General features: G+C 51.1%; 1 protein-coding gene across 1 annotated transcript in view; it reads left to right on the top strand.

Moving 5' to 3' along the window:
* The window catches only part of LOC149522631 (uncharacterized), a 37,392-nt gene extending 16,131 nt beyond the window's left edge, over nucleotides 1–21,261 (top strand). Inside the window, exons 8-9 of the mRNA XM_089771001.1 lie at nucleotides 16,467–16,580; nucleotides 16,870–21,261. Coding sequence (XP_089627127.1) covers nucleotides 16,467–16,580; nucleotides 16,870–17,963 — 1,208 coding nt within the window. The 3' untranslated portion in view covers nucleotides 17,964–21,261. The remainder of the gene's footprint in view (nucleotides 1–16,466; nucleotides 16,581–16,869) is intronic.
* The last annotated feature ends 6,018 nt before the right edge of the window (nucleotides 21,262–27,279 follow it).

Below are 27,279 nucleotides of genomic sequence, written 5' to 3'. Positions count from 1 at the left end.
AGGTAACCCATTCCAGTGCTTCACCACCCTCCTGGTGAAATAGTTTTTCCTCATATTCAACCTGGACCTCTCCCACCTCAACTTGAGACTATTGCTCCTTGTTCTGCCATCCGTCACTACTGAGAATATCCTTTCTCCAGCCTCTTTCAAACCAGCCTTCCACTTCCTGAAGGGAGCTGTTAAATCCCCCCTCACTCTTTGCTTCTGCAGACTAAACAGAGCCAACTCCCTCAGCCTCTCCTCATAAGTCATATGCTCCAGCTCCCTAATCATTTTGGTTACCCTCTGCTGGATCATCTCCAATGCGTCCACATCCTTTTTGCAGTGGGGGGCCTAGAACTAGACAATACTCCAGATGTGGCCTCACCAGTGCCAAATAAAGGGGAATAATCACATCTCTGGATCTGCTGACAATGCTCCTCTTAATGTAACCTAATACACCATTAGCTTTCTTGGCTACAAGGATACATTGTTGACTCTCATCCAGCTTTTCATCCACTATAATCCCCGGGTCCTTTTCTGAAGAATTACTACTTAGCCGGTTGGTCCCCAGCCTGTAACAATGCTTCAGATTCTTCCGTCCCAAGTGCAGGACTCTGCACTTGTCTTTGTTGAACGTCATTAGATTTCTTGTGGCTCATACCTCCAATTTGTCTGTCACTCTGGACCCTATCTCTGCCCTCGAGCATGTCTACCTCTCCCCCTAGCTTAGTATCATCTGCAAACTTACTGAAGGTGCAATTCATCCCCTCATCCAGGTCATTAATAAAGATGTTGAACAAAACCTGTCCTAGAACCAAACGTTGGTGCACTCTGCTAGTAACTGACCGCCATCCTGACATTGAGCCGTTGATCACTACCCCCTGGGCCCGACCTTCTAGCCAGTTTTCTATCCATCTTGCTGTCCATTTATCCAATTCACATTCCCTTAACATGGTGGCAAGAATATTGTGGGAGACCATATCAAAAGCCTTCCTAAAGTCAAGGTATATCACATCCACTGACTTTCCCATGTCTACAGAGCCAGTTACCTCATCATAGAAGCTTATCAGGTTGGTCAGGCACGACTTGCTCTTTGTGAATCCATGCTGACTATTCCTGATCACTTTCCCCTCTTTCAAGTGCCTAAAAATGGATTCCTTAATTTTTCCAGGGACCGAGGTAATTCTCGCCTATACTTCTCTGGATAGTCCTTCTTCCCTCTTTTGAAGATGGGCAGTACATTTGCCTTTTTCCAATAATCCGGGATCTCTCCCGACCTCCACCACTTTTCAAAGATAATGGCCAAAGCCTCCTCAATGACATTTGCCAACTCCCTCAGTACCCTCGGATACATTAAGTCCAGACCCATGGATTTGTGTATGTCTAGTTTTTCTAAATAGTTCCTAACCTGTTCTTTACCCACCAAGGGCTGTCCATCTTCATCCCATCTTGCGTCACTTAGTGCATTAGTCTGGGAGCTGACCTTGTCCGTGAATACAGAAGCAAAGAAAGCATTGAGTACTTCAGCTTTCCTCACATCATGTCACTAGATTACCTCCTTCATCCAGTAGGGACCCCACACCTTGTCCGATCACCACCTTCTTGCTAACATGCCTGTAGAAACCTCTCTTGTTATCCTTCACATCCTTTGCCAGTCACAATTCCAATTGTGTTTTTGCCTTCCTGATAAGCCCCTGGCATTCTCGAGCTCTACATTTATACCCCTACCTGGTCATTTGTCCAAGTTTCCAGTTTTTGTAAGCTCCCTTTTTGTGCTTAAGTTCACCAAGGATTTCCCCTGTAAGCCAATCCGGTCTCCTACCATGTTTGCTTCTCTTGCTACCCATCGGGATGGTTTCTTTCTGTGCCTTCAATAAGGCTTCTTTAAAATATTGCCCGCTCTCCTGGACTCCTTTCCCCTTCATGTTAGCATCCCAGGGGATTTCTGCCCATCAGGTCTCTGAGCCAGTCAGTCTGATTTTCTGAAGTCCAAGGTGTGTATTTTACTACTCTTTTCTTCCTTTGGTCAGGATACTGAAATCTACCATCTCATGATCACTGCTTCCCAGGTTGTCTCCCACCTCTACTTCCCCTATTAGTTCCTCCCTGTTTGTGAGCAGAAGGTCGAGTTGTGCACGGCCCCTGGTTGGATTCGTCAGCACTTGTACCAAGAAGTTATCCCCAACATTCTCCAAAAACTTCCTGGATTGCCTGTATACTGCTGTATTGGTCTCCCAGCAGATGTCAGGATGATTAAAGTCCCCCATGGGAACCAGGGTCTGCGATCTGGAAGCTTCTCTCAGTTGTCCAAAGAAAGCCTCATCTACCTCATCCACCTGATTCGGTGGCCTGTAGTAGACCCCAACCACAACATCACTGCTATTGTTTGCACCTTTAAACTTAACCCATAGACTCTCAACAGGCTTTTTTCCCCTCTATATACTGGAGTTCTGAGCAATCATAGTGCTCTTACATATAATGCAATTCCTCCTCCTTTTCTCCCCTGCCTGCTCTTCCTGAACAGTTTATATCCTTCCATGGCAGTGCTCCAGTCAAGCGAGTCATCCCACCAAGTCTGTTATCCCAATTAAATCATTTCTTGGACTGGGCCAGGACCTCCAGTTCTTCCTATTTGTTGCCCAGGCTTCTCATATTGGTGTACAAACACCTCAGATAACCAGTTGATTGCCTTACCTTCTCCATTCGAATCAGGGGTCCTCTGTTGCTCTTTCCTCTTTGCATTCCTTCCCAGTATCCGACTTTCCCACTCCCCTCAGGGTTTTGGTCACCATCCCCCAATGAGCCTAGTTTAAAGCCCTTCTCACTAGGTTTGCAAGCCTGCCTGCGTAGATGCTTCTTCCTCTGTTAGGTGGATCCCATCTCTTCCTAACAATGCTTGTGCTCGGAACAGAGTCCCATGGTCGAAGAAACCAAAGCCTTCTCTCCGACACCACTTGCGCAACCATGCATTTACTTTCTCAATTCGAAGATCCCTGCCCAGTCCTTTCCCTTCAACAGGGAGGATGGATGAGAACACCACTTGCGCTCCGAATTCTCTGATCCTTCTTCTCAGTGCTACATAATCCGCAGTAACCCGCTCAAGGTCATTCTTAGCCATATCATTAGTTCCCACGTGGAGAAGCAGGAAGGGATATGATCTGAAGGCTTGATCAGTTTTGTAAGACTCTTAGTCACATCCTGAATTCAAGCTCCCAGTAAGCAGCACACCTCAGTCCCTCTTAGAAGAGACTCCCCAACCACCACCACCTGTCATCATCTTATGGGGGTGGTGGTTGTGGAACCCCCATCCTTAGGACTATGCATCCCATGCCTTGTAGTAGATGGTGTTCCCTTCCTGTTTCTTCCTTGTGAGGTCCCTTCCAAAGCATTCACCACCAAAGAGCCTGAAAGTGATTACAGGCAGTCCCCGGGTTACGTACAAGATAGGGACTGTAGGTTTGTTCTTAAGTTGAATTTGTATGCAAGTCGGAACTGGTACATATTGTAGGGTAAACTGTAGCCAAACATTTCTCCAGAGCTCAGTTTTATTCTCCCATACCTCACTTCCCTCAGTCCTTTATTCTCAAGCTGAGGTGTCTGCTGAGAAAAGCCGCTCCGCGTCTCCCTGGTCTGCTGGGGGGAAGCAGCTAGTGTGGGGTTGCCTTACACAGTTTGTAAGAAGGGATCTGATGTAAGTCGGATCCATGTAACCCGGGGACTGCCTGTACTTACCTTTATAGCATTGGGGGATTCCTGTGCTGGCCTTTTTCCCCTCCTAGACATTACCTGCTGCCAGTTCTCTTTCTAGTCCTGTACTGCCCTCTTGACTCTTCCACCTGCCGTGCTTCCAGGATTAAATGCTGCCTTCTATCGAGGAAGTCTTCATCCTCTCTGATCTAGCGTAGGGTCGACACTTGGGCCTCCAGTCTTCAAGTCCCATGGAGTAAGTCTACACTTGCTCCCTATCTTAAGATAGGGATGCAAATGTAGGCGACCAAAATTGCTAATGAAGCTGGGATTTAAATAGTCCATGCTTCATTAACATGATTACGCCCACGTGCTAGTTCGAATCACAGCTGGTTGAAACCAGGAGCTGGGATGTGGTAGTTCAAACCAAAGCCCTTGGTTCGAACTAACATTACTCCCTGTGTGCGATCACCTCTCTCTTTAATAGCTATTATGGTGTGTCCTTGTTTCTCAGGGCTGGGAAGGGTACCTACACTACAGAGGGGTGATGCTTAGCTCCATATGAGCATCCCGATAGCACAATGGAGTCCTGATTTACACCAGAATTCCCAGGTGCTGCTGTGATTGATAATTTTGCTTCCTGCAGTGCCATATGAATTGCTGCTAGTGCCACAGTGTTATGGAGGGCAGCTCTTTCTGGAGCTCTGATGCCAGTGACACTGGCAGAGCGTGCAGCTTGCCCATGCAGCACAGCCCAGGGTTGCCACTAAGAAAAACCCAGACTCCATTCAGAGGCTCAAAGCGCTCAGCCAAGTTTGTGAAAAGGAGCAGGGTGCTAGTGTCCCAGCTCCTCAGGCACAGGTACAGTGAGACTTGTCCCAACCCAATAACAGTACCAGCACAGTCAGAATGCTGCCTCTCAGCCAGTATCAACATGCCCCTTCTGTGACTTCTCATATAGTGTGTGACAAAGTCCCTTGGTAGCTCCCTGGGGTTCTGTGCTTCTTGGCAGATACTTGGGCACCTCAGAGACTCACAGGGCCCCCTTTGTTGCTCTGGGATTTCCCTAGAGGCAAGGGTCCCCACTTACCAAGTTATTCTCATCACAGGCTAGTCATTGGGGTTCACCATTTCCTTGCTTTGCTCTGCTCTGCTCCCTTTGTGCTGTGTCCTGTCATCCCCCCCCCCCCCCCCCAAAAAAAGCCCTTCCCTCCTGTTGCCTGAGATGAATCCTTTTATGGGAACCTGGAGGCCTTAATTGGCAGCAGGTGCTTAATTAACTCCAGCTGCAAGCTGCCTCCCAATTAGGCCTCTATTTAATATCCTGGCTGCTGGGCTGTGCTCAGGTGAGGCTAATTTAGACACCAGAAGGTATTAACTCACCTTCCAGTATGGCTGCCTTCTGTAGGCTTTTGTAAACCTTCCATGAGGCCTCGGTAGCTCCCTGCTTTTGGGGTGCTGTATTTTCTCCTGCACTCCTCTGCTCTTCTTCCTTTTGGAGAGGGGATGTCTGTGGGTGGGGCGGGGCTGCTGTTTTTGTGGCAGGCAGACCCTGGCTACCCTTACATTTTGGGCCAGGCCCCTTTTTCCTCCTGCCTTTTGCAAGCAGCTTTCCCCCTGTTGCCTCAGCTAGTTGCTGAAGGTGCACAGGGGTTGGGGAGAGTCTCTGTTGCCCTGCCTTCGGGTGGGGGGGAGGCCCCCCTCCCATCTCCCATCTTCTTGGGAGTCTATTTTTGTTCCTTTTGGGGGTTTTTCACCTCTGCAAGCCTGAATTCCACCATTCCTGTAGTTGCCACTTTCCCTGAGGCTGAGGAGGCATCTCTTCACTACTTGCCTTCCTTCTCCGCTGCTTGTCCCATCTACCCTCTTGTGTGCCTATACCCCACCCCCATTCTTCTGTTAGGCGCTAAAGCTTCCCCCGCCTTTTAATTACCACACACACAGCTTCACTTGTCCCCATGTTCTTTAAATAATAATTTACCCCTCATCTCCCCAGTGCAGCCGGAGGAGCCGCTCTTTCCATTCTGTGCTGGAAGCTGTACACCTTACTCTTTTTCCCTTCTCTTTTCTGAATCATCGCCCTCCCACCCCACTTGCAGCCTAGTGGGGGGGCGGGGGGGAAGCAGTGAACCTCCTTTCTTCCCCTTCCTGCTCCCTCCTCTGGCATATTCGGTCCTCTCCTAATTGGTTGTTTGTCCTTCCCTCCTGACCCATGACCATGATGGAGGGGTTGTCTGGTGACACCCCTGCCAAACCTTTCCCACCTCTCCCTAAAAACAACAGACCCTCTGAGGTTGCCGGGCCCTCTGTCACTATGGTGGAAGGGGCAGACATGGACGAGGACTCCAGGGCCTCGACTGCCCCTGCCACGGCACCTCTAGTACTCATTGAAGAAACTCCCCTGAAGGGTAGGAAGGGCCAGCGGACCAAGAAGGGCAAGAGCCCCGCCTGGAAGGCAAAACCTGAGGTGAGGGCTCATTCCCTGGCCATTGCCCCCATGCAGGCCGCAGCCCCCCTTCCTTCCCGCTCCCCCTGTTCCTTCCACCAGCTCTGGGGGCGATGGTATCCCAGCCCCCAGGGAGTATACTCAGGTAGCTGCCATCCCCCCACCTGCCACCCCCAAAGTTGCCTCCCAGAATTCCATTTCCGGTGGCTGCGGCCCCTTTCCCACCCTGACAAAGAGGCACGGGGTCCGTTGTCTCCGTGTGGCGGCCTTGCCCCACGTGGAGACCTACGTACTGGTGTTGGCAAGTGTGGTGGGGCCTGTGGCCATGGTGGCAGCCTCTAAGATGTTCAGAAAGGTGGTATTCTTTCTGGCATCCAAGGCCGCCACCGCAGTGGGGGGAGTCCATGTTCCCCTCGAGCCTTTGGAGGACCTGGGCATATGAGTGGTTTTGTCCTCTGTTCTTCCCTTCCTCCCCAATGCTGGCCTACTACCTTTCCTCTCCACCCTGGGTCCTGTCAGGTCTGTCAGTCCTGAGTCCCCTTCCTCTAGGCTGCAAAACCCTACCCTCTGCCGCGTCCTTTCCTTTTGCTGGCAGGTTTCTATCCAACTACTGTCAGCGGGACGTGGCGGAGAAGCCCTAGAAGGGTCACTTCTGGTGCCCCATCAATGGGCCCGATACCAGGTGTACTATACCATGGGGGACGCCCGGTGTTTTCTCTGTTGGGCAGCGGGGCACATCTGAAGGGGCTAGCCCTGTTTGGAGAGGCACCCGGGACCCCCAACGCCTGGGAGGGCACTGGCTCCACCATTGCCGCTGGCCCTGACGGTCTGGACCCTGGGGTTGCCCCTCCTCCAGTTGTGACCGTGGTCAATCCTGCTCGGGCTCTGCAGGGCCCAGAAAAGTGTGCAAGTGCTGCTGCCACTGCCAAAAGTGGCAAGGTCGGGCCCACGGAGGAGAGAGCGGCGGGACTTGGGCAGGACCTTGGGACAGGAACCCACAAGGGGAGAGGCAATTCTTGACTTAGTTCTGAGTGGAGTGCAGGATCAGGTCCAGGAAATAACCATTACAGGACCACTTGGGAATAGTGATCATAATATAATAACATTTAACATTCCTGTGGTGGGAAGAACACCTCAGCAGTCCAGCACCCTGGCATTTAATTTCAAAAAGGGGAATTACACAAAAATGAGGAGGTTAGTTCAGCCAAAATTAAAAGGCACAATGACTAGTGCCAAATCCCTGCAAGCTGCATGGAAACTTTTTAAAGACACCATAATAGAGGCCCAACTTAAATGTATACCCCAAATTAAAAAACATAGTAAGAGACCTAAAAAAGAGTCACTGTGGCTTAACCACCATGTAAAAGAAGCAGTGAGGGACAAAAAGGTATCTTTTAAGAAGTGGAAGTCCAGTCCTAGTGAGATAAATAGAAAGGAACATAAACACTGTCAAATCAAGTGTAAAAATGTAATAAGAAAAGCAAAAAAAGATTTTGAGGAACAGCTAGCCAAAAACTCAAAAAGAAATAACAGTGTTTTTTAAGTACATTAGAAGCAGGAAGCCTGCTAAGAAACCTGTGGGTTCCCCAGACAATCGAGATATAAAAGGAGCAATCAAGGACGGTAAAGCTATTGCGGAGAAACTAAATGATTTCTTTGCTTCAGTCTTCACGGCTGAGGATGTTAGAGAGATTCCCAAATCTGCACTCTCCTTTCTGGGTGACGAATCTGAGGAACTGTCCTTGATTGAAGTGTCATTAGAGGAAGTTTTGGAACGAATAGAAAAACTTAATGTTAACAAATCACCGGGACCGGATGGCATTCATCCAAGGGTTTGAAAAGAACTCAGATGGGAAATTGCTGAACTATTATCTGTGGTTTGTAACATTTCTTTTAAATCGGCTTCCGTACCTAATGACTGGAAGGTAGCTAACGTGACACCAATATTTTAAAAGGGCTCTAGAGGCGATCCTGGCAATTACAGACCGGTAAGTCTAACTTCAGCCCCAGGCAAATTAGTCGAAATAATAGTAAAGAATACAATTATCAGGCACGTAGAAGAATATAATTTGTTGGACAGAAGTCAGCATGGTTCCTGTAAAGGGAAATCATGTTTTACTAATCTATCAGAGTTCTTTGAAGAGGTTAACAAACATGCAGACAAGGGGGATCCAGTAGATATAGTATACTTGGATTTTCAGAAAGCCTTTGACAAGGTCCCTCACCAAAGGCTCTTTTGTAAATTACATTGTCATGGGATAAGAGGGAAGGTCCTTTCTTGGATTGAGAACTGGTTAAAGACAGGAAACAAAGGGTAGGAATAAATGGTAAATTTTCAGAATGGAGAGGAGTAACTAGTGGTGTCCCGTAAGGGTCAGTCCTGGGACCAATGCTGTTCAACTTATTCATAAATGATCTGGAGAAAGGGGTAAGCAGTGAGGTGGTAAAGTTTGCAGATGATACCAAACTTTTTAAGATCGTCAAGACAGAAGCAGACTGTGAGGAACTCCAAAAAAATCTTACCAAACTGAGTGATTGGGCAACAAAATGACAAATGAAGTTTAATGTGGATAAGTGTAAAATGCACGTTGGGAAAAATAACCCCAACTATACATACAGTATGATGGGGGCTTATTTGGCTATGACAGATCAGGAAAGAGATCTTGGAGTTATCATGGACAGTTCTCTGAAAAATTCCACACAGTGTGCAGTGGCGGTCAAAAAGGCAAATAGGATGTTAGGAATTATTAAGAAAGAAATAGAAAATAAGACACAGAATATCTTACTGCCCCTGTATAAAACTATGGTACGCCCACATCTTGAATACTGTGTACAGATGTGGTCTCCTCACCTCAAAAAAGATATTTTGGCCTTGTAAAGAGTTCAGAAGAGGTCAGCTAAAATGATTAGGGGTTTGGAACGGGTCCCATATAAAAAGAGGTTAACGCGACTGGGACTTTTCAGTTTAGAAAAGAGGAGACTGAGGGGGATATGATAGAGGTCTATAAAATCATGAGTGGTGTGGAGAGGGCAAATAAAGAAAAGTTATTTATTAGTTCCCATAATAGGAAAAACTAGAGGACACCACGTGAAGTTAATGGGTAGCAGGTTTAAAACTAATAAAAGAAATTTGTTCTTCACACAGCGTGTTGTCAACCTGTGGAACTCCTTGTTAGAGGAGGCTGTGAAGGCTAGGACTATAACAGAGTTTAAAGAGAAGCTAGATAATTTCATGGAGGTTAGGTCCATAAAAGGCAATTAGCTAGGGGATGAATTGGTGTCCCTGGCCTCTGTTTGTCAGAGGCTGGAGAGGGATGGCAGGAGAAAACGCTTTATCGTTGTCTTCAGTCCACCCTCTCTGGGGCACCCGGTGCTGGCCACTGTTGGCAAACAGGGTACTGGGCTCAATGGACCTTTGGTCTGACCCAGTATGGCCGTTCTTATGACCTATGTCGGGGAGGTGTCCCTTTCCCTTGCTCCCCAGTCCCCGTCCTCTCTTACCCTCCCACTGCTGCTCTTGTCCCCTGGCTCTTCCACCATTCAGGCCCAGCCCTTTTACTCCAAGGGTTGGGAACTTGCTATGAGGAGGTGCCATAAGTATGCCTGGCGTTCTACCCTACCTACTGAGGGGGAGGACAACCTCTCTCAACCTATGGGAGTGGACTCTGGAGCCATCCCTCCCTCTCAGCCCCTGGACATTTCACAGCACTGTGGGGCAGTTGAGGTGACCGCGGAGGTTGCGGGAGAGGTGAACTCCTCCCTCCCAGGGTCCCTACAAGAAGGGGAAGCCATGGAGGTGGCTCCCACTGTCCCCGCCTCCACTGAGGGGGCAGCAGCTGACCTTGACACCGACAAAGATCACCCTCTGGTGGCGGGCAGCGGGCTCGCCTTCCTCTGTTAGGAGATGGAGACTTTGAGGTTGACCCTGGTTGCCTCAGAGGGGGATTACCATGCTGTAGAAGGACAACAACAACTGTCCTCTACTTTCCCCCTCCGACCCGTTGCTATCCCTTCTCCCTGCCTCTGAGTTGCCCAAGGGTGCGACCATCTGCTCGGCCATCAGCAACACTTTGGCTGTGACCATCAAAACCCTGGAGGTTCTCAGTCGGTAGGAGCTACCGTTACTGTTCATCACCCCCGACACTGAGGTCTCTGGTGCTGCACCTTCTGGCACTGGAGCCCAGCGCTGGGGAGATGTTACCTATCCCTACTGCTGCCATTGATTCACTGCCCTGTGAGGAGGCACCACATCCTGGCACCTCCTCTGCTGAGGCTTCTTGCCCTGCTCCCTCTCCTAGCCCCTGCTGCACTCTTCTCCCTGTTCAGTCCCCCTTCCAATTGAGCTTCCAAGCCCTCTTCCTGCTCCTCTTGTCCTTGTCTTTTCCCTAATACCCCACCACTTCCTCCCACTACTCCCCTTCCTCCCTTTCCTGATCTTTTGCTTGACCTCTTTTCCTCCCCTTATTTTGTTGCTGCTGCCCCCAGGATTGCCATATTCAGTCCAGATATTGGCCCGCGAGAGGCAGTTTTCGTTTCTCCTGCTCCCAGCCCATCTGGGGCTGTTCTCCCTCTGCCACTGTCTTCCCAGCAGGAACTCCAGAGGCCCTGCATCCCTGTGTTGATGGGTTGTGGGGCTCACGGAGGGGTCTTGCCCCAAGGCGTTTGAGGGCCCGAAGCCAGACGTGCTGAAGGGCGAGATGTATGTTTTCTTGCAAGACATTAGTGGCTCCAAGAACAAGGTTGCTCTCGCCCTTCAGCGCTGGGGAGATTTCTATCTTGCCTTACAAATGGTAAGGGCCCTCTTGGGGGAGGGTAAAGGGACTGGGCGGTGGGAGGCTACGCACTACCAGCGGGTCCGCAGCTTCCGTGACGCCCTACTCACTTTCGGATACGGTCATGGTTTCCTGCGGGGTCGAATCGGGGCCGCTGACACTCCTGCCGGCGAGGATCTTCCCCAGCCCTCTTGATGCTGGCGCTCATCCTTACCACTTTAAAAGCCTGGGGGTATGGGTTGGATCTCCACAGATGCCAGGTACACTCTTCCTTCGGGGGGGGGGGGGGTACTCTGTCATGTTCTGCAGGAGACGCATACGATTCCAGCTGCCGAGGCTAGATGGCAGCTGGAGTGGGGGGACAGAGTTTATTTCAGCCACCTGGAAGCCCGTCAAGCTGGGATGGCTACTCTATTGTTCCCGAACCTGCAGCCCTAGATACTAGAGACCGCTGAGATCATGCTTGGTCACCTGCTGCATCTCCGGGTTTGGACAGAGGGTCTGACATTAAATCTCGTTAACGTCTATGCCCCGATGTCCAGCCCAAAGAGGCTATGCTTCTATCAGCGGGCATCTGTCTTCCTTGAATCCTTGTGAGTGCCTGGTCCTGAGTGGAAATTTCAACTGTACCTCAAGGATCGGGACCATATGGGGACCGAGCAGTGCCCAGCCACCACAGATGTCCTCAGGGAGATAATAGGCCATCACCCCCTGGTGGACATCTGGCGGGACCTCCGCCTGGGCGGGGACACGGTGTTTACCTATGTCTGGGTGGTGGTGGGTCATCGGTCTTTCCACTCCTAGTTGGACCACATTTATCTTTCTTGTCATCATCTCTTCCGGGCCCACTCCTGGAGCATTAGGCTGGCCCCATTCTCGGACCACCAATTTGTGGCCATGACGGGCTCTCTTTCCTCAGAGGGGCCAGGACTGGCCTACTGGCATTTCAGTAACAGCTTGCTGGAGGATGCAGGCTTTGTAGCATCCTTCCGGGAGTTCTGGCTGGTCTGGCACTGGTGGCAGTGCATCTGTCCCTTGGCACGGCAGTGGTGGGATGTGGGGAAGGTGCGCACATGGCTCTTCTGCCATGACTCCACTCGGGGGGGCAGCCAGCGGAGGGATGTGGCAATAGAGCAGTTGGAATGGGAGGTCTTTGAGCCAGAGAGGTGGCTGGGCACCGGCCCTGGAGATCCATCCCTCTGTGGAGCATACCAGGAGAAGCGGGAGGAACTCCGGGCCTTCGAGGACCTTTGGGCCCGGGGTGCCTTTGTTCATTCTTGCATCTCCTGAAGGAGATGGATTGTGGTTCCCTCTTCTTCTACACCCTGGAGAAAGAGGAGTGCTAAAAAGCACATTGTCTGCCTTCTGGCATAGGATGGCACCCCCCCCCCTCACTGATCCGGTAAGATGCGCAAGAGGGCTCATGCCTTCTATACCTCTCTGTTTTCCCCGGATCCAGCCAATGCCCACAGTGTTCTCTGGAACGAACTCCCGACGGTCAGCATGGGCAATTGGGACCAGCTAGAGCAGTGCCTCTCTCTGGCCCAGTTCTCGGAAGCCCTCCATCTCATGCCTACCTGTAAATCCCTGGGCATGGATGGACTGACCGTGGAGTTCTACCACGTGTTCTGGGACATCTTCGGCCTGGACCTTGTTAGCTTTTGTGCTCAGTCCTTGGAGAGCGGAGTCTTCCCTATATTGTGCAGGCGAGCCACGCTTGCCTTGCCTAAGAGGGGGGACCTCCGCGATCTGAGGAATTGGTGTCCCATCTTGCTCCTCAGCATAGACTATAAAATCTTTGCCAAAGCCATTTCCCTAACACTAAAGTCTGTGCTGGTGGATGTGGTCCTTCCGGACGAGACCTACACCATCCAGGGATGTACCATCTGTTACAGCCTCTTCCTGACCTGGGATCTTCTAGAGCTAGGGATTTGGGATGGTTTGTCGTTCATCCTCCTGTCCTTGGATCAGGAGAAGGTGTTCGACCGGATGAACCATGGGCCCCATTTTGTGGGGTTTCTCCAGGTGCTGTACGCCTTCGCAGAGTGCTTGGTCAAGCTCAACTGGACCCTAACCACACTGGTCAGCTTCGAGGAGTATGTCATGGCTGTCTGCTGTCAGGCCAGCTGTACGGTCTGGCCCTGGAGCCCTTCCTCTGTCTCCTTCGCAAGAGGTCTATGGAGTTGGTGCTTCATGAGCCAGAGACGAGTCTGATCCTGTCGGTGTATGCTGTCAACATGCTCCTCTTGGTCCAGGATCCGGGCGACCTGGCAAGGGTGGAGGCTTGCCAAGCCATCTCCTTGATGGCCTCCTCTGCCCGGGTCAACTCAATCAAGAGCTCTGGCCTAGTGGTAGGGGCTGGGTGGTAGGCGGGCTCCCTCCCAACCATACTTCAGGCCATCAAGTGGAGCGTGGGTCCGCTGCTCTAGCTAGGTGTTTTTCTCTCTGCCATGCATCCCTCTCTGCCAGAGAACAGGAAAGGTTTAGAGTTCAGCGTGGTTGAATGGTAGCAGAGATGGACAGGACTCCTCTGGTTCCTCTCTGTCCGTGGAAGAGCACTGGTGCTTAACCAATTGGGCAGTCCATGCTCTGGCACTGTCTCAACACCCTGGTCCCATCCCCAGGTTTCCTGGCTCATATCCAGCAGCTAATGCTGCATTTTTTCTGGCCAGGACTGCACTGGATCTCTGCAGGGGTTCTCTATCTCCCCCTGGAGGAGGGAGGGCAGGGCCTGATGTGTTTGCATACGTGGGTTCATGTCCTCCACCTCCGGACCCTGCAGAGACTCCTATTTGATTCAGGTAGTCCGGCGTGGAACACACTTGTGCATGCTTTCCTTTGCCACTTCTGAGACCTCCAATATGACAGGCAGCTCCTTTATTTGAGAAGTCTTCTGTGATACCTCTCCAGGCTGCCGGCCTTCTACCAGGACCTCCTTCGAACCTGGAAGCTGCTTGTGGCGACCAGGTTCTTAGGAGCCACCATGGGGGCAGACCTCCTCGTGGAGCCCTTGCTACACAATTCCCATCTACATGTGCAGGCTGCGGAGTTCCCCTCGGTGCACCAGAGGTTGGTCCTGGCAGAAGTCAACAGAGTCAGAGACCTCCTGGACTACGACCGGGGAGACTGGGTGGATCCTCGGGCGCTCGTTCAGTGCATGGGGCTCTCCACCTTATGTACTCTCCCGTGCATACTTCAGGGAGTGAAGGACACTTTGCTGCCCACTGCTCGGGTGTACCTAAGCAGGGTCCTGCGAAAGGGTGCACCCTGCCCACCTCTCACCCCCGGCCCTCCTGATCTCTCCATCAGCCCCCATCCACATGTACCTTCCCGACCACCTCCCCCTTGTCACCCAAGCTGGCTGCACATGTTGCAGCCGGTCCCCTTCTGAACCATGCCAAAGAATCACCTGTACACACTTGTGCTTCACGCTTCACTTCCCCACCCTCATGTCCCACCCAGACACCAAGTGGCGGGAGCTCCTACCACCAATAGAGGGTGGGGAGCCCCGGTGGGCCAACCTCTATTTGAACTTGGTTCCATGGCCCCCTGGGGACATCAGCTGGAGAATCCTGCATGGAGTGGAGAGAACAGGCATGTACTTGGTGCGGTTCACCCCTGTTGCCAAGACTTGCCTCTTCTGTGGCATGAGTGAGACCCTGGCACGCATCTACCTCTTGTGCGCTAGGTTACAGCCCCTCTTTTGTTTCCTCTAGAACCTCCTGTTGAGGTTTGGGCAACACTTTTCACCCCACTGGTTAATTTATACACACCCTATTCATGGCCCCACAAAGTGGTGGGACCTCCTGTGCAACCTCCTCATGGCTATCGCCAATTTGGCAATCTACAAAACCAGGGAGAGGAGGTTGGCTGGTGGAGGGGTCTGTCACTGTGGGGCCTATTTCCATTCCTGTATCTCATGATGTATCCGGGCAGTGTCCACTGGCTGACTTGAGACCTTCGGTGGGCAGAGGGTGCTGTCTGGGGTTCTCTGCTAGGTATCCCCATATGGTTCCCTCTATTTTAGCCCTTTGACCCTCACACCCATCCCTGTTTTCTCATTATTTGTCCTGTGTAATCAGTTGGTTTTCTGGGCTCTATAAACCCTCCCTGTAGGCTGGGCAGAGGTCCTTTAGATGTGGGCATACTAATGCCAGTCCACCTCCCGGACACCAAATAGTATCAGAGTCATGTAGTTTGCAGGCTGTATTCTGCCACATTTGAAACAAGATGCATGTTGCATTCCGTGTGTTGCTACCCCCTTAGCCTTCTGCCTGTTTTTTTGAGCAAAACATCCATATCCATTATTCCCTCATGCTGCTCATGTGCGCAAGAGTCATTGACTTTCTGAGCCATCTCTTAGGACTGTTTGTTTGCAGTTGCTGTGGAAATCTGTGTGTTGATTGGCCTCCTCCTGCTCAGGAATGTGCTTGCCTGGTTAGTTGGTACCCTTTGCCCCACCATTCTGCCAACGCCTGCCTATTCTAGTTCAAAAATAGGGACATAAACAAGATAATCATAGTCATCCCATTAGAACATTCACATTGACTTGGCACATAACACATTTCAACAAAAGTTTCTTGCAGTTGTGTAACAGCGGTAGCACAATGATCTCCATGGTCACATCACAGGTGGATCATCTGAACACTAAATGAAGGTCCGAGAACGGGTGGGGCAGAAGCTATGAGGAACATACTCAGAAGGTGTAAAGGTGATAGATTCTGTGCAGCCCTGGAGGGGCACCAGATCAAAGGTCAGGCTGGCCACAAGAGCCCGACTGGGAAACCACACAAAGGCTGCTGCTGGCAGAGTAGAATGGAGGTTGCAGAGGGGGAGCTGAGCAACAGCCGCAAGCACCAGAAAAGCAGCACGGCCCAGCTCTGCCCTGGCTTGTCTGGTGAGAAGCCTAGCACCACCCTGGGCAGCCATGGGAATGGCAGCTGTTGTGGGCGCTGGCAGGGCCCAACCAGATGCAGGCAATTGGGGTCAGGAGTGTGGCGCATAGGCAGGACCTGAAGCAACCAGCCAAATTTTCACTTAAATGCTCAGGCAACTTCCTCTGCCACATCCTACCCCGAGTAGAGCATCAGAGCCAAAGATCAGGGCAAGCCCAGCCCACCAGCCAGGAGTCTTGTGGACAGAAGCTTGGGGAGCTAGAGATTTGCTGGGTCCTTCCTCTATGTGGCCGCGGCAGTCTGAGCCCTGCCTGGGGACATTGGTGTCAGACCTGCAAGCCCTCACTAGAGCTCCCCTTCTGAGCAGTGTGTTCCTGTCTAGTCTTGGGATGCCAGGGGGATGAAACGGGCTGTGAGGGGGACTGAGTTGTACCCTGGAGAGTGCAGCAGAGTGCTCAGCTCCCCATGGGAATGAGCTGGGCCATTCCCAAGGAAGGAGGTGGGGGTGATTCACCTTTACTGCAGGTGAGTGTGTCCTGGGCTCTTGTGCCAGCCAGAGCCCACTCTCTGCAAGGTGGGAAAGGAGCCGCTCTGGGTGGGGGACTTGGATCCCAGCTCTGGAAGCAGTAATGGCAAAGACCTTAATGAACAAGATCAGCACTTGGTTCATTGCTCTCCAAACAGGATTTCCAGTCTCTGAAACTGATGCGGTCTCCTGGGTGAAGCGAGAGGAGGAGTTGCAGGTCTCAGATCCTCAGAGCTGCAAGGAAGGAGAGAGCATCAGCCACACCCAGACAGGTGAGCAATCAGTTAAACTGACTCAAACCAATTTCTGTCTCTGAGATGTAACTTGGGTGTTTTTATGAAGTCTGTCTGTTCAGCTTGTCTTCAACTCCCATCAGTCTGTGGTGGGTGTGGAAAGGCTGGTTTCTCTCCTCTGTGGAAGGGTTGTGAAGGAGGAGGATGAACTCAGCTCATGATAATTCAACCATTATTTGAGAGTATCCCCCTTTTTTATTCCTCTTTTTTTCCTTTGAGGTTATCATGGAGAATAACTCCTGTCTGGATTATTTCTCTATCCCAACAGGTGAGGGGATGCTGACTGAGAACTATAAGGATCTTCAGCAGGAAGGACTGGAGCAAGTGGCTTTATGTGGGATGTTATTGGGAAGATCTGAAAGACATGTTTTCCAGATATGTGAGCAAGGAGAGAGCTGTGAGATTCAGCATAGCCCAGAAAGACAGCAGGGAAACCATCCAGAAGAGGGACAGGGTAAATCCAGTCACAGGAGTAGAGGGGAGAAAAGAAACACAGAAACTGTTCAACAGAAAATCCCCCATCAACAGTCACCCTGCTCTTACAGTGACTGTGAAACTCTTATTGAACATCAAAGTGCCCACACAGGAGAGAAGCCCTTCAAGTGCTCTGACTCTGGGAAAAGCTTCAGTGAGCACTCACACTTTACGAACCATCGGAAAATACATACAAGAGAGAGACCCCATCACTGCTCTGACTGTGGGAAAAGCTTCCATAGAAACTCTTACCTTGTTATCCATAAGAGGACTCACACCGGAGAGAAACCTTTCAATTGCTCTGACTGCGGGAAAAGCTTCAATAGAAGCTCAAACCTTGTTACCCATAGGATGACCCACACAGGAGAGAAACCTTTCAATTGCTCTGACTGTGGGAAAAACTTCATTACCAGCTCAAATCTTGTTACTCATAGGAGGACCCACACAGGAGAGAAACCTTTCAATTGCTCTGACTGTGGGAAAAACTTCATTAGCAGCTCATATCTTGTTAGCCATAGGAGGACCCACACAGGAGAGAAACCTTACAATTGCTCTGACTGCGGGAAGAGCTACAATAGAAGCTCAGATCTTGTTACCCATAGGAGGACCCACACAGGAGAGAAACCTTTCAATTGCTCTGACTGCGGGAAAAGCTTCCATAGAAGCTCAAACCTTGTTACCCATAGGATGACCCACACAGGAAAGAAACCTTTCAATTGCTCTGACTGTGGGAAAAGCTTCATTACCAGCTCAAATCTTGTTACCCATAAGAGGACCCACACAGGAGAGAAACCTTTCAATTGCTCTGACTGTGGGAAAAACTTCATTAGCAGCTCAAAGCTTTTTACCCATAGGAGGACCCACATAAGAGAGAAACCTTTGCTCTGACTGCGGGAAAAGCTACCATAAAAGTTCAGACTTTGTTACCCATAGGAGGACCCACACAGAAGAGAAACCTTTCCATTCCTCTGATGGCGGGAAAAGCTTCAGTCAGAAGTCAAACCTTTTTAGACATAGGAGGACCCACACAGGAGAGAAACTCTTGACCTGCTCTGACTGTAGGAAAAGCTGCAGTAGAAGCTCATACTTTGTTAAACACAGGATGATCCACACAGGAGAGAAACCTTTCAGTTGCTCTGATTGTGGGGAAAAGCTTCAGTAAAAGCTCAGACCTTGGTACCCTTAGGAGAACCCACACAGGAAAGAAACCCTTCACTGCTCTGACTGCAGGAAAAGGTTAAGTCAGTACTCCTGCATTACTAGCCATTCGATAATATGTACAAGAGTCACCTCATAACATCTCTGATTGCAGAAAAGGCTTCAAACACAGGTTAGACTTTGTTAAACATAAGACAACCCACAGAGGAGAGAAAACCATTCAGCTGCTCTGACTGGGGGGGAAGCTTCAGTCAGAGCTCAAATCTTATTAGCCTTCGGAGGACTCATAGAGGGCATAAATCTATAACCCGAGTTCCCTTTAGCCTGTGTGGCCAGTTGGCTGTGACACAGCCTATTAAATGCCATGCAAGCTTTTAGGGCTTTGGGGGGGGAGAGATACCTCTATCTACTGGTCTCAACCTTGACCCAGACATGCCGTAGCTGGAGGACAGTTGGCTATCCCATGGCCCCAGCCCCATACCTGCCATGGTAGGGAGAAGTGTGTCTTTCTCCTCCTCCTTCACAGTAGCACTTAAGCTGGGGGAGCGAGAGCTTGTGGGAGTCTTCTCTCCTCATTATCGGCAAGGAGTCCAGTGGCACCTTATAGACTAACAGAAGTGTTGGAGCATAAGCTTTTGTAGGCAGACCCAGTTCGTCAGATGCATGTGATGAAGTGGGTCTTTGCCCACAATAGCTTATGCTCAGTCTAACACTTCTGTTAGTCTATAAGGTGCCACAGGACTCCTCGCCGCTTTTGCAGATTCAGACTAACACGGCTACCCCGCTGATACTTCTCTCCTCGTTGTAGCCTGCATGTCAATTCCCTCCATCTTTGAGTTCACACCCCCACCTGAAGCCCTCAACTAGTATTCCTTGTTAAATTTTCCATCCAGGAGTAGAGCGAGTTTTTTCTTGTGCACACTAAGTGACATTCTGTGCACTTGTTCGGGTGTGTGTCATTGTGGCACACGAGTTACTGAGAAGTTTTACACACGCATGTATTTTATACACACACACACACACACACACACACACACACACACACACACACACACTTCAAATTGTTATGGAAGAAAAATACTGAAACAAAAGGTAATTACCAATGTGCATGACCCAGAACACATGCACTCTGAAAACTTTCCCGCTTGGCGCCTGGTTTCATTCCCACCCAGCCTTGATCCACTGTTCCTGCATCCATGAGTTCCCCATCTGCTGCACCTGCACTCTTTACCACTAATCCTGCATTGTGCCCTCTTTGCCTGTAACTTCTGCAGTGTGCCATTCATCCCAACCACTCCACTTTCCTCCCAGTCTAATCCAGTGAAAGTGTACTTTGAAAGAGCTAGTAACAGAATCGTCATCCAAATTTCGCCCTCAGTTTGTTTCTGTGGTGTAGTGGTTATTATGTTTGCTTAACAGGTCAAGGGTCCCTGGTTTAAAGCCAGGCAGAAACAGGGTCTTCTCTTATTGCTGCTCCCCTTGGTGCCCAGGTAAGCATACCTCCTGCTAACTGGACTAAGCCCAACTTCCACATGACAGAGGGGGATGACATCAGCTGAGAATGCCCCTTGGTGCCAACCTTGGAAAGTGAGATGAGCTAGGCCAGGAACATGTTGGAGGCTTGTGGCTTGGCCTCTCCTGCCCTGGGAGGTTGGTGTATGGGGCTGGCTCCTCCTGGTGCCTCCCTTGTGCTCAAGGAGGAAGTGAGGCAGGAATGGGGCAGAGGAGGGAGGCCAAGCTGAGGGGGGCAGGAGAAAAGCTCAACATCTCAGTAAGACTTAGTAGGGTGAGCAGAGCCCCTCCTCTCTCCCCCGATTTGTTCTGCCAAAACCAGTGGGGTGGGGCTGGCTGTGGGGAGGCAGGGTCCTGTGCCTGTCTCAGGGTAGCTCAGAGAGGCTCCTTGCAGCCCAGGAGAAGAAGGGGGCTCTAAGTGGAAGGAAAAGAAGCAAAGCTGGTCCCAGTGGGCCTGAGTCAGGGCTCCAGTTTGGCCCAGCTGAGTCACAGGTGTCTTGTGTTGGTCCCATGGTGTAAGAGGCAGCACTCAGGACTCTGAATCCTGCAATCAGAGTTCAAATCTCAGTGGGACCAGCTGATGCTGGGCTGGTTTCTATGTGCTGGTTATTACAAACTCTTCAAAATCCATCTTCTTTGGCTTCCTTTCCTGCAGGCTCCCTGGAGAGGAGTTTGTGCCCCCTGCTGTGAGCCTGAAAACACCTTCCCCCTTGGCAGGTCTGTCTCTTGTCTGGCAGCCTGTGAGGGGCTGGGGTTCTGGAGATGCAGGGTCAGGCCTATGCATGGCTGCAGACAGCAACAGAGAGTCCCAAGAGCAGAAGGCTGAAAATTCTTCATCAAACCTGCCCCCTGCTATGGTCCTGAATGGTGACCTTGACAATGCAGCACTATTTTGGGGTACGGAGGCATCTTTAATATCTATCCTGCGTGTTAACAGTGCCCCCTTATTTTGAAATACAATAGGCTCGCTATTTCAACATCCCTGAACCTCATTCCATGAGGCAGAAGGGACATTTTGGAATAGCAGGTTATAGGCAGTCCCCGAGTTACGCGGACCCGACTTATGTTGGATGCGCAGTTACGAACGGGGCGTTGCTCACCCCGGAGGATGGGAGCGGCGGGACGCCCAGATGCGCTGCGGTCCCACCACCCGTGTCCTCCGGGGTGAGAAAAGCTGCTCCACGTCTCCCTGGTCTGCTGGGGGGGAGCCCCCCCCAGCAGACCAGGGAGACGCGGAACAAAGCCGAGGAGCACACGGGCAGCGAGACAGCCCAGACTTAGTAGGGCTCCCCCCCAGCAGACCAGGGAGACGGGAAGCAAAGCCTCGGAGGACGACGGTCGCGGGAGAGCCGTGGCGCGTCTGGGCTGTCCCGCTGCCCACGTCCTCCACGACTTTGCTCCGCGTCTCCCTGGTCTGCTGGGGGAGGTGGGCGCAGTTAGTGCGCCCCCCGGCTCTTTCCCCCCAGCAGACCAGGCTTTTCTCACTGACGACGCCTGGGGTAGAGCAGCTGGGGCGCTGCCGGGTTGGTCCCGCAGCGCCGCTCCTCGGCGCTACTGGACCAACCCAGCAGCACCCCAGCTGCTCTGCCCCAGGCGTCCCCAAGTCAGCTGCTGCTGAAACTGAGCAGCGGCTGACTACAGGAAGCCTGAGGAAGAGTTGCTCTGCTCCGGCTTCCTGGAATCTGGGAACTGTCTGGAGTTAAGCCCACCCCAGGGTCAGCCTAAGGATTGCCTGTTCTGTAAAAGGTGCCTTGGAAATAAGAAAGCAGCTAATGTGACTTGAACCCACAACCTTTGAAGATCTAGTTAGGCTCATACTAGGCATTATAACTTAGAAGTCCAACATGCTTTCCATTGCACCACAGAGCCTAACATGCTTCTAAGCTTGCTATCACCACTCTCTGCTTTGCAGCATGACAATTGCTGGGGAAAAAGAAAGGGGAGGCGAGTCTGTCTCTTTTGGGAGAGCAGGCAGGAGAATGTGACCTGGCTCCCTGCACCTGGGCCCTGCATTTTTCATCGCTTCAGAGACACTTGTTAGTGGAGGAATAAATCACATTCACATGAGTGTAGATTAGGAAACTTTATTGCTGTTGTTGTCATGGAAACTCCCCACAGACCTTCCCCTGGGCAGCCCACTCACATTGCACAGATTACTTCAAGGTCACGATGCTGTGTAGATGCATCCAGCCTGTTGAAGGCCACCTTCTTTCCTCTCCTCTCTCAGGCTGGATTTATACTGCAGGCTTTTTATGCAAGAGCAGATGTTCTTGTGCAAAAATGTGCAGAGCATCTATAGTGTACGCATGGTCTTGCGCAAGGAAATTTACAGTAAAGCGTCAGAAAACAGGGTTTCTTGCACAAGAGTTATTCCTCTCCCCATGAGGAATAAGCCCTCTTGCACAAGAACTTGTCCACAAGGAGGCAGTGTGGACAGGCAACTGGTTTCTTGCTCAAGAAAGCCCTAGAGCTAAAATGGCCATCAGAGCTTTCTTGCGCAGGAGAGCATCCACACTGTCATGGGCACTCTTGCAGAAAAGCACTTCTCTTGTGTAAAAGGACATGGCAGTGTGGACGTGCTGTTGCACAAGATCTTTTGCACAAGAGCTCTTGCACAAAACAGTTCTTGCACATGAAGCCTGCAGGGTAGATTGTAGCCAGGGGGATTTTGGGTTTGTTACCAGCACTGAGCTTTGTACAGTAGCCCAGGGAACATTGTGAAAAGGCAAAACCTTCCCACCCTGGGTGTCCCTGGCCAGCCAGTGAGTGGCAGAAAGATTCCCTGAAGTGCTGACTTTGTGTGGTTTAAGCAAATTCTGCAGAACATAGATGAGGTAGCCGAGTGGTTAAGGTGATGGATTGCTAATGCATTGTGCTCTGTATGCATGGGTTCAAATCCCATCCTAACTGGGTGTTTGCTGCCCTTTCTCTTGCTTCTCCCAGAAGTTCAGTGGCAACCCCTCCTGTACCCCTGCCTGCCCAAGCCCCCTCCCACTGCAGCCTGGGGAAAGGGGAAATCTCCACAGAGACACTCCCAGATGGGACCCTCAATCCCTTCTGCCCTCAAGGGGAAACCTCACAAAGGAGATGCCAGGCCATGGGGGCCTCTGAGATTGCCCCAGCCCTGCAGCCTGTCCTACCTGGCTGTTGCCATGGATCCTCTGTGAGGTCACTGCCTCCCAACCAATGAGCTGAGGTGCTGCAAAAGGTCCTTGTGATGTCACTGCTGCCTTGCAGGCTCATGTCCCTGGGCAGCCGCTTGACATGTCAGCTGCTCTCCCTGTGTTCCCCCAGTCACTCAGGGATGGTTCTGGGACTCAAACAGGGAACATCAGAGGCTGCTTATGGTGCCATATGCCCCCAAGGTCACTTTTTAAATGTCATGGCAAGCCAGGATCTATCCTGTCCGTTCCCCAAGACTCCACCCCTTTGTTAAGCCCCTGCCCTGTCCAAACCTTTCCATGGACTATCCATTGCTAATGGACACTCATCACTAATGACATAATTACAACCGAGACATTTTGCTAGGGCTGCAGCTGGGGAGAAATAATTAAACAGATTAAGCGTTTGAACTGTCTCATGTTAGTTGATCAAACTTTGTGTTAAATAAAGGAAAACATTACGGCTAGCACAAAACATTTCAGTGTTGCTTTATTTATGGCAGGGGTGGGGAATGTTTTTTGGGTCAGGGGCCACTGATTCACAGAAAAAACAGGGGCCACAAAAGTGAGAAACAAAAAAACTCTTTCAAAGGCCCCCAGCCCTCTCTGATGTGGCCCCCAACTTAGACACCTCACACCTCTGGTGTTCCAGCCCTCATGGCGTGAGGAGAAGGGACAGGGAGGACTGAGGTTCAGATTTACTTTTCTGGGGTTCCAGAGCCAATGGATTTTGTGGACCCGCTCAGGCTCTGGGTTGGGGACAACTCTGAGGGGTTCAGTGGCCCAGGTTCCCTCTAAGTTGTGCAGCAGCTCAGCCCAGCAGCTGCTTAATGACCCCGCCCAGCCAGGGGCTCAGGACTCTGTGCGTGGAGCTGCCTGCCCGGAGGAAAGACACTTCCCCCTCAGCTACAGCAGCAGCTAAACTCTCCCAGCCAGCCGGACCCTCCTGCCAGTCAGGTCTCACTGCCCATTCTCTTCCCCCCCCCATTGGCAGCCACCCGGCCCACAGGACACAGCCGCACAAGTGGCCCTTTCAGAAAGGAGCCTCGGGCAGCAGCAGGGACGTTGTGGGCTCTGGAGCAAGGTGTGTGGGGCAGGATAGTGGTTTATAGGTTAGGGAATTAGCTCAAGTAACAGAGCACTTGCTTAGTATGTATGAAGTAGTGGGATCAATACCTGTATTTTCCAGGATTAGTGGAATCCCCACTTTCCTGTTCACAGGCAGAGCCAGCTGGGGGGGGCTAAAGGTTGCCAGTGGCCCCTTGGTCTCTCCAAAAGCCAGCCCCACTGAGGCAGAAAGCTGCTGGGCCATGTCCTGGAGACAATTTGCAGGTGGAGCAGAATTCCCCATTGGAAAAGTGCTGCCTTTGTTCCATGGGCTGTGCTGTGTGGAACAAAACCCACGTCCAGCTGGGGAGGAATGGTGGCAATCCATCTTCTGGTGTTTGATTTAGCAAGTCCAACTAAGACTCACCAAATCAAACTCAGAGGGACAGGGCTCCCCCACCAGCTTCCAGCACTTCTGCTCTTTGCTCCCTTTGGCTTCCTGCTGGGGGGCACCGCTAAGCTGAACTGGAGGAAGTTGCCTCCAGCTACATACGGAGGGATGGTGGAAAGAGGAGACACATTGGCCAGACACCACTGGGGGCTGCCTCCCTCCCTCTGCTCTGCCCTCTGACAAGGAGGGACAGTTCCAGCAGTGTCGGGGGGGGGAAGAAGATGGGGATTTTATCGTCTTCACCCCCACACACCCTGCCTGGAGCCCTCATAGCTTGTGACTCCCCTTCAGCCACCTATCTGGGGCAGGGCCTGTAGGACTCTCCAGGGCTCTTCCCCAAGGGCCCTAAATCAGTCTGAGGGTAGAAGGTCCTGCCCCCATCCCAGCACCACTGCCAAGCCCTCAAGGGAGAAACGGCCCAGTGCTCAGGGGTTCATCTTACCATTTTAACATGCTGAGCCACAGAGTTTGATTTGGTGGGTCTGGGCTTCAAGCCCCTGTTTGCACTGCCACCAGCACATTAGCTACGTTGGATTATCTCCCCATTTCTCCCTCTGCCCGAGGGAGCCTGGAACGGGCAGATGTGAAGAGTTGGGCTTTGGGTATGTGCATCTGGGGGAGCCACAAATTCGATGCCACATTCGCAGGACCGTGAATTCAGGTGAATTGGAACCTTAAGAAGCTGGCTGGGCTGAGTGACCTGCTGTGAGCAGAACCTACTGGGCTGGGTGCCACTCCGGCTTTCAGGCCAAAGGGGACTGTGTTAATGCCACAGTGAGAGTAAAGGCAGGAATAGGCCAATCTCATTCCTGGAGCCCCTGGGCAGTGAGAACAAGCCCTTTGGCTCAAACCAAAGAACCAAGCACAGGCCTTACAAACCCTGTGGTAGCGAGTGTTGAATTTGTAACAAGGAGCCTCTTTCTCCCAAGTGTTCATTTGGCATCATAATTTCATATGGAAACTACTCTGCATTGCTGCACAAGTGACACTACTTCCACCCGCTACTGTGCAGTACCTGGAGGATTTGCGGTAGGCAGCAAGACAGAGTCCTCAGTTGCCTCTACATCATCTCAAAAGGGTTCTCTGTGTGGCCCACCAGACTGTTTCCTATTGTCCACGGACAAGAGTAACCAGATTCCAGCACAATTACACGTCCCACAGGTGGGGGCTGGTTTGATGCTGAATCCTATGGATCAACTATGAGACCCCCACATTCTCCCTGAGCTCTGGAAGCCAGGTTTACAGGTTGAATTCTGTGTGGCAGGTGTCTTCAGGGGAAAAAAAAAAACAAAGAGAGAAAAAGAAGCCTTGCATCTCTCTGGTGGTCTAGTGGCTTGAATTCAGCACTTTCCCTGCTATAGCCTGGGTTTGATTCCCAGCCATGGAGAACAAACTCATCTATTCCAATGCAAACTAGCAAGTCTTCCCTCTTCTTTAGTGGGTGATGTTACACCACCTGTGACACAATGGTGGCTCATGACTGTACCCCTTCCAACCTCACCCAGACAACACCTGTCATTGACACAGGCCTTTCAGAAAGGACAGAGTTCTGTGATGCAAACTGCCCTTCTCCTCTCACATGAGGGAAGCTCTGTGGTGCACTAGCCCAGCACAAGTCAGATTGGCATAAGATCCATTGGCTCAGTTTGGTTGTTGAAGGAGACAACACAGAACTGGCTCCAGCCCCCACTCAGTAACCTGGGGAAATGACACATTGGCCCTGGCACCTTGGAGAGGCAACGATTCCCCACTGGCCAGGGCAGAGCCTCCCTTTGACACAGTCATGCAGCCTTCTCCCCCTGGTCCTGCCTGCCTCTTTCCCCTTCTTGGGGCTCTCAGGGTATGTCTGCATTACAGAGGTTTGTCGGAAAAACAGCCATTTTGCCCGACAAAACTTGAGGAACATCCACACTGCAACTGTGTTCTTCTGCAAGAAAATTGAAAGATCAGAGGGGCTTTTCTGGCATTGGTAATCATTCTACGAGGAAGAAACCTTTTTGTGACAGAGCGCTTTCAGAAAAAGACGTGTGCAGTGGGGGAAGAAAGTTCTTTCGGAAGAGGAGGAAAGGGGAAAAAGCACAGCTACCCTGGTGACTGCTCTGTCCTTAGTAATCACAACTGAAATGCGAGATAGCATCCATCAACGTGGACTCTCTCTGTTGAAAAAGCAGATCGCTTTTTCGATGCACTTTTGCAGTGTGGATGTTCTCTTCTGGAAGAATTGTTTTTTTGGAAGATCCCTTCTGAAAAAAGCTTCTTCCAAAATAAGCCTGTAGTCGAGATGGAGCCTCAGGATTCATCTACAAAGCACACATGTCAAAAAACACTATTTTGAAAAAAAAAATTCAATTGCTTGTTTTGAAACAGCACATCCATACTACAGGGAAGCCTCAAAATTAGTCCAAGGAAGGCTCCCTAATGTGGATGTGCTACCTCGACTTAGAGCTATAGAAAGCATTGGGGAGTAATTACTTTCAACGGCCCTGGGCAGGAGCTATTTCCAAATAGCAACAGTGAAGGATCCACACTACGGCTGTTTTGAAATAGCTATTTTGAAAGCGGCATTATTCTTCGTGCAATGACGTTTACAGGTTTGGAAATAAGCTATGGATGGCTTTTGGGGAGAGCAAGTAGGAAGAGGGCAGGCCACTGGAGGCAGTTGGTGCTCTGGCTGGCTCTTCTGTGAAAAGGAAAAAAGGGAACTCCCCCCATGAGTGGAGAACAGGGATATCAACCCCCCCTGCTTCTTATATGCAGAGCAAGCACTTTACCACTTATGCTGATTCCCCAGCTCTACGACAGCAAAGTTTTTTGGGGACACTCAACTCCTCTACAGTGCCCCCTGTCTTCTAGGTTGGTGTTTCTCAACCAGTGG

Source organism: Pelodiscus sinensis, chromosome 19 (assembly GCF_052426305.1).
Source record: "Pelodiscus sinensis isolate ZL-2025 chromosome 19, ASM5242630v1, whole genome shotgun sequence".
NCBI lineage: Eukaryota > Metazoa > Chordata > Testudines > Trionychidae > Pelodiscus > Pelodiscus sinensis.
This window is presented reverse-complemented; position numbering and strand designations above follow the sequence as displayed.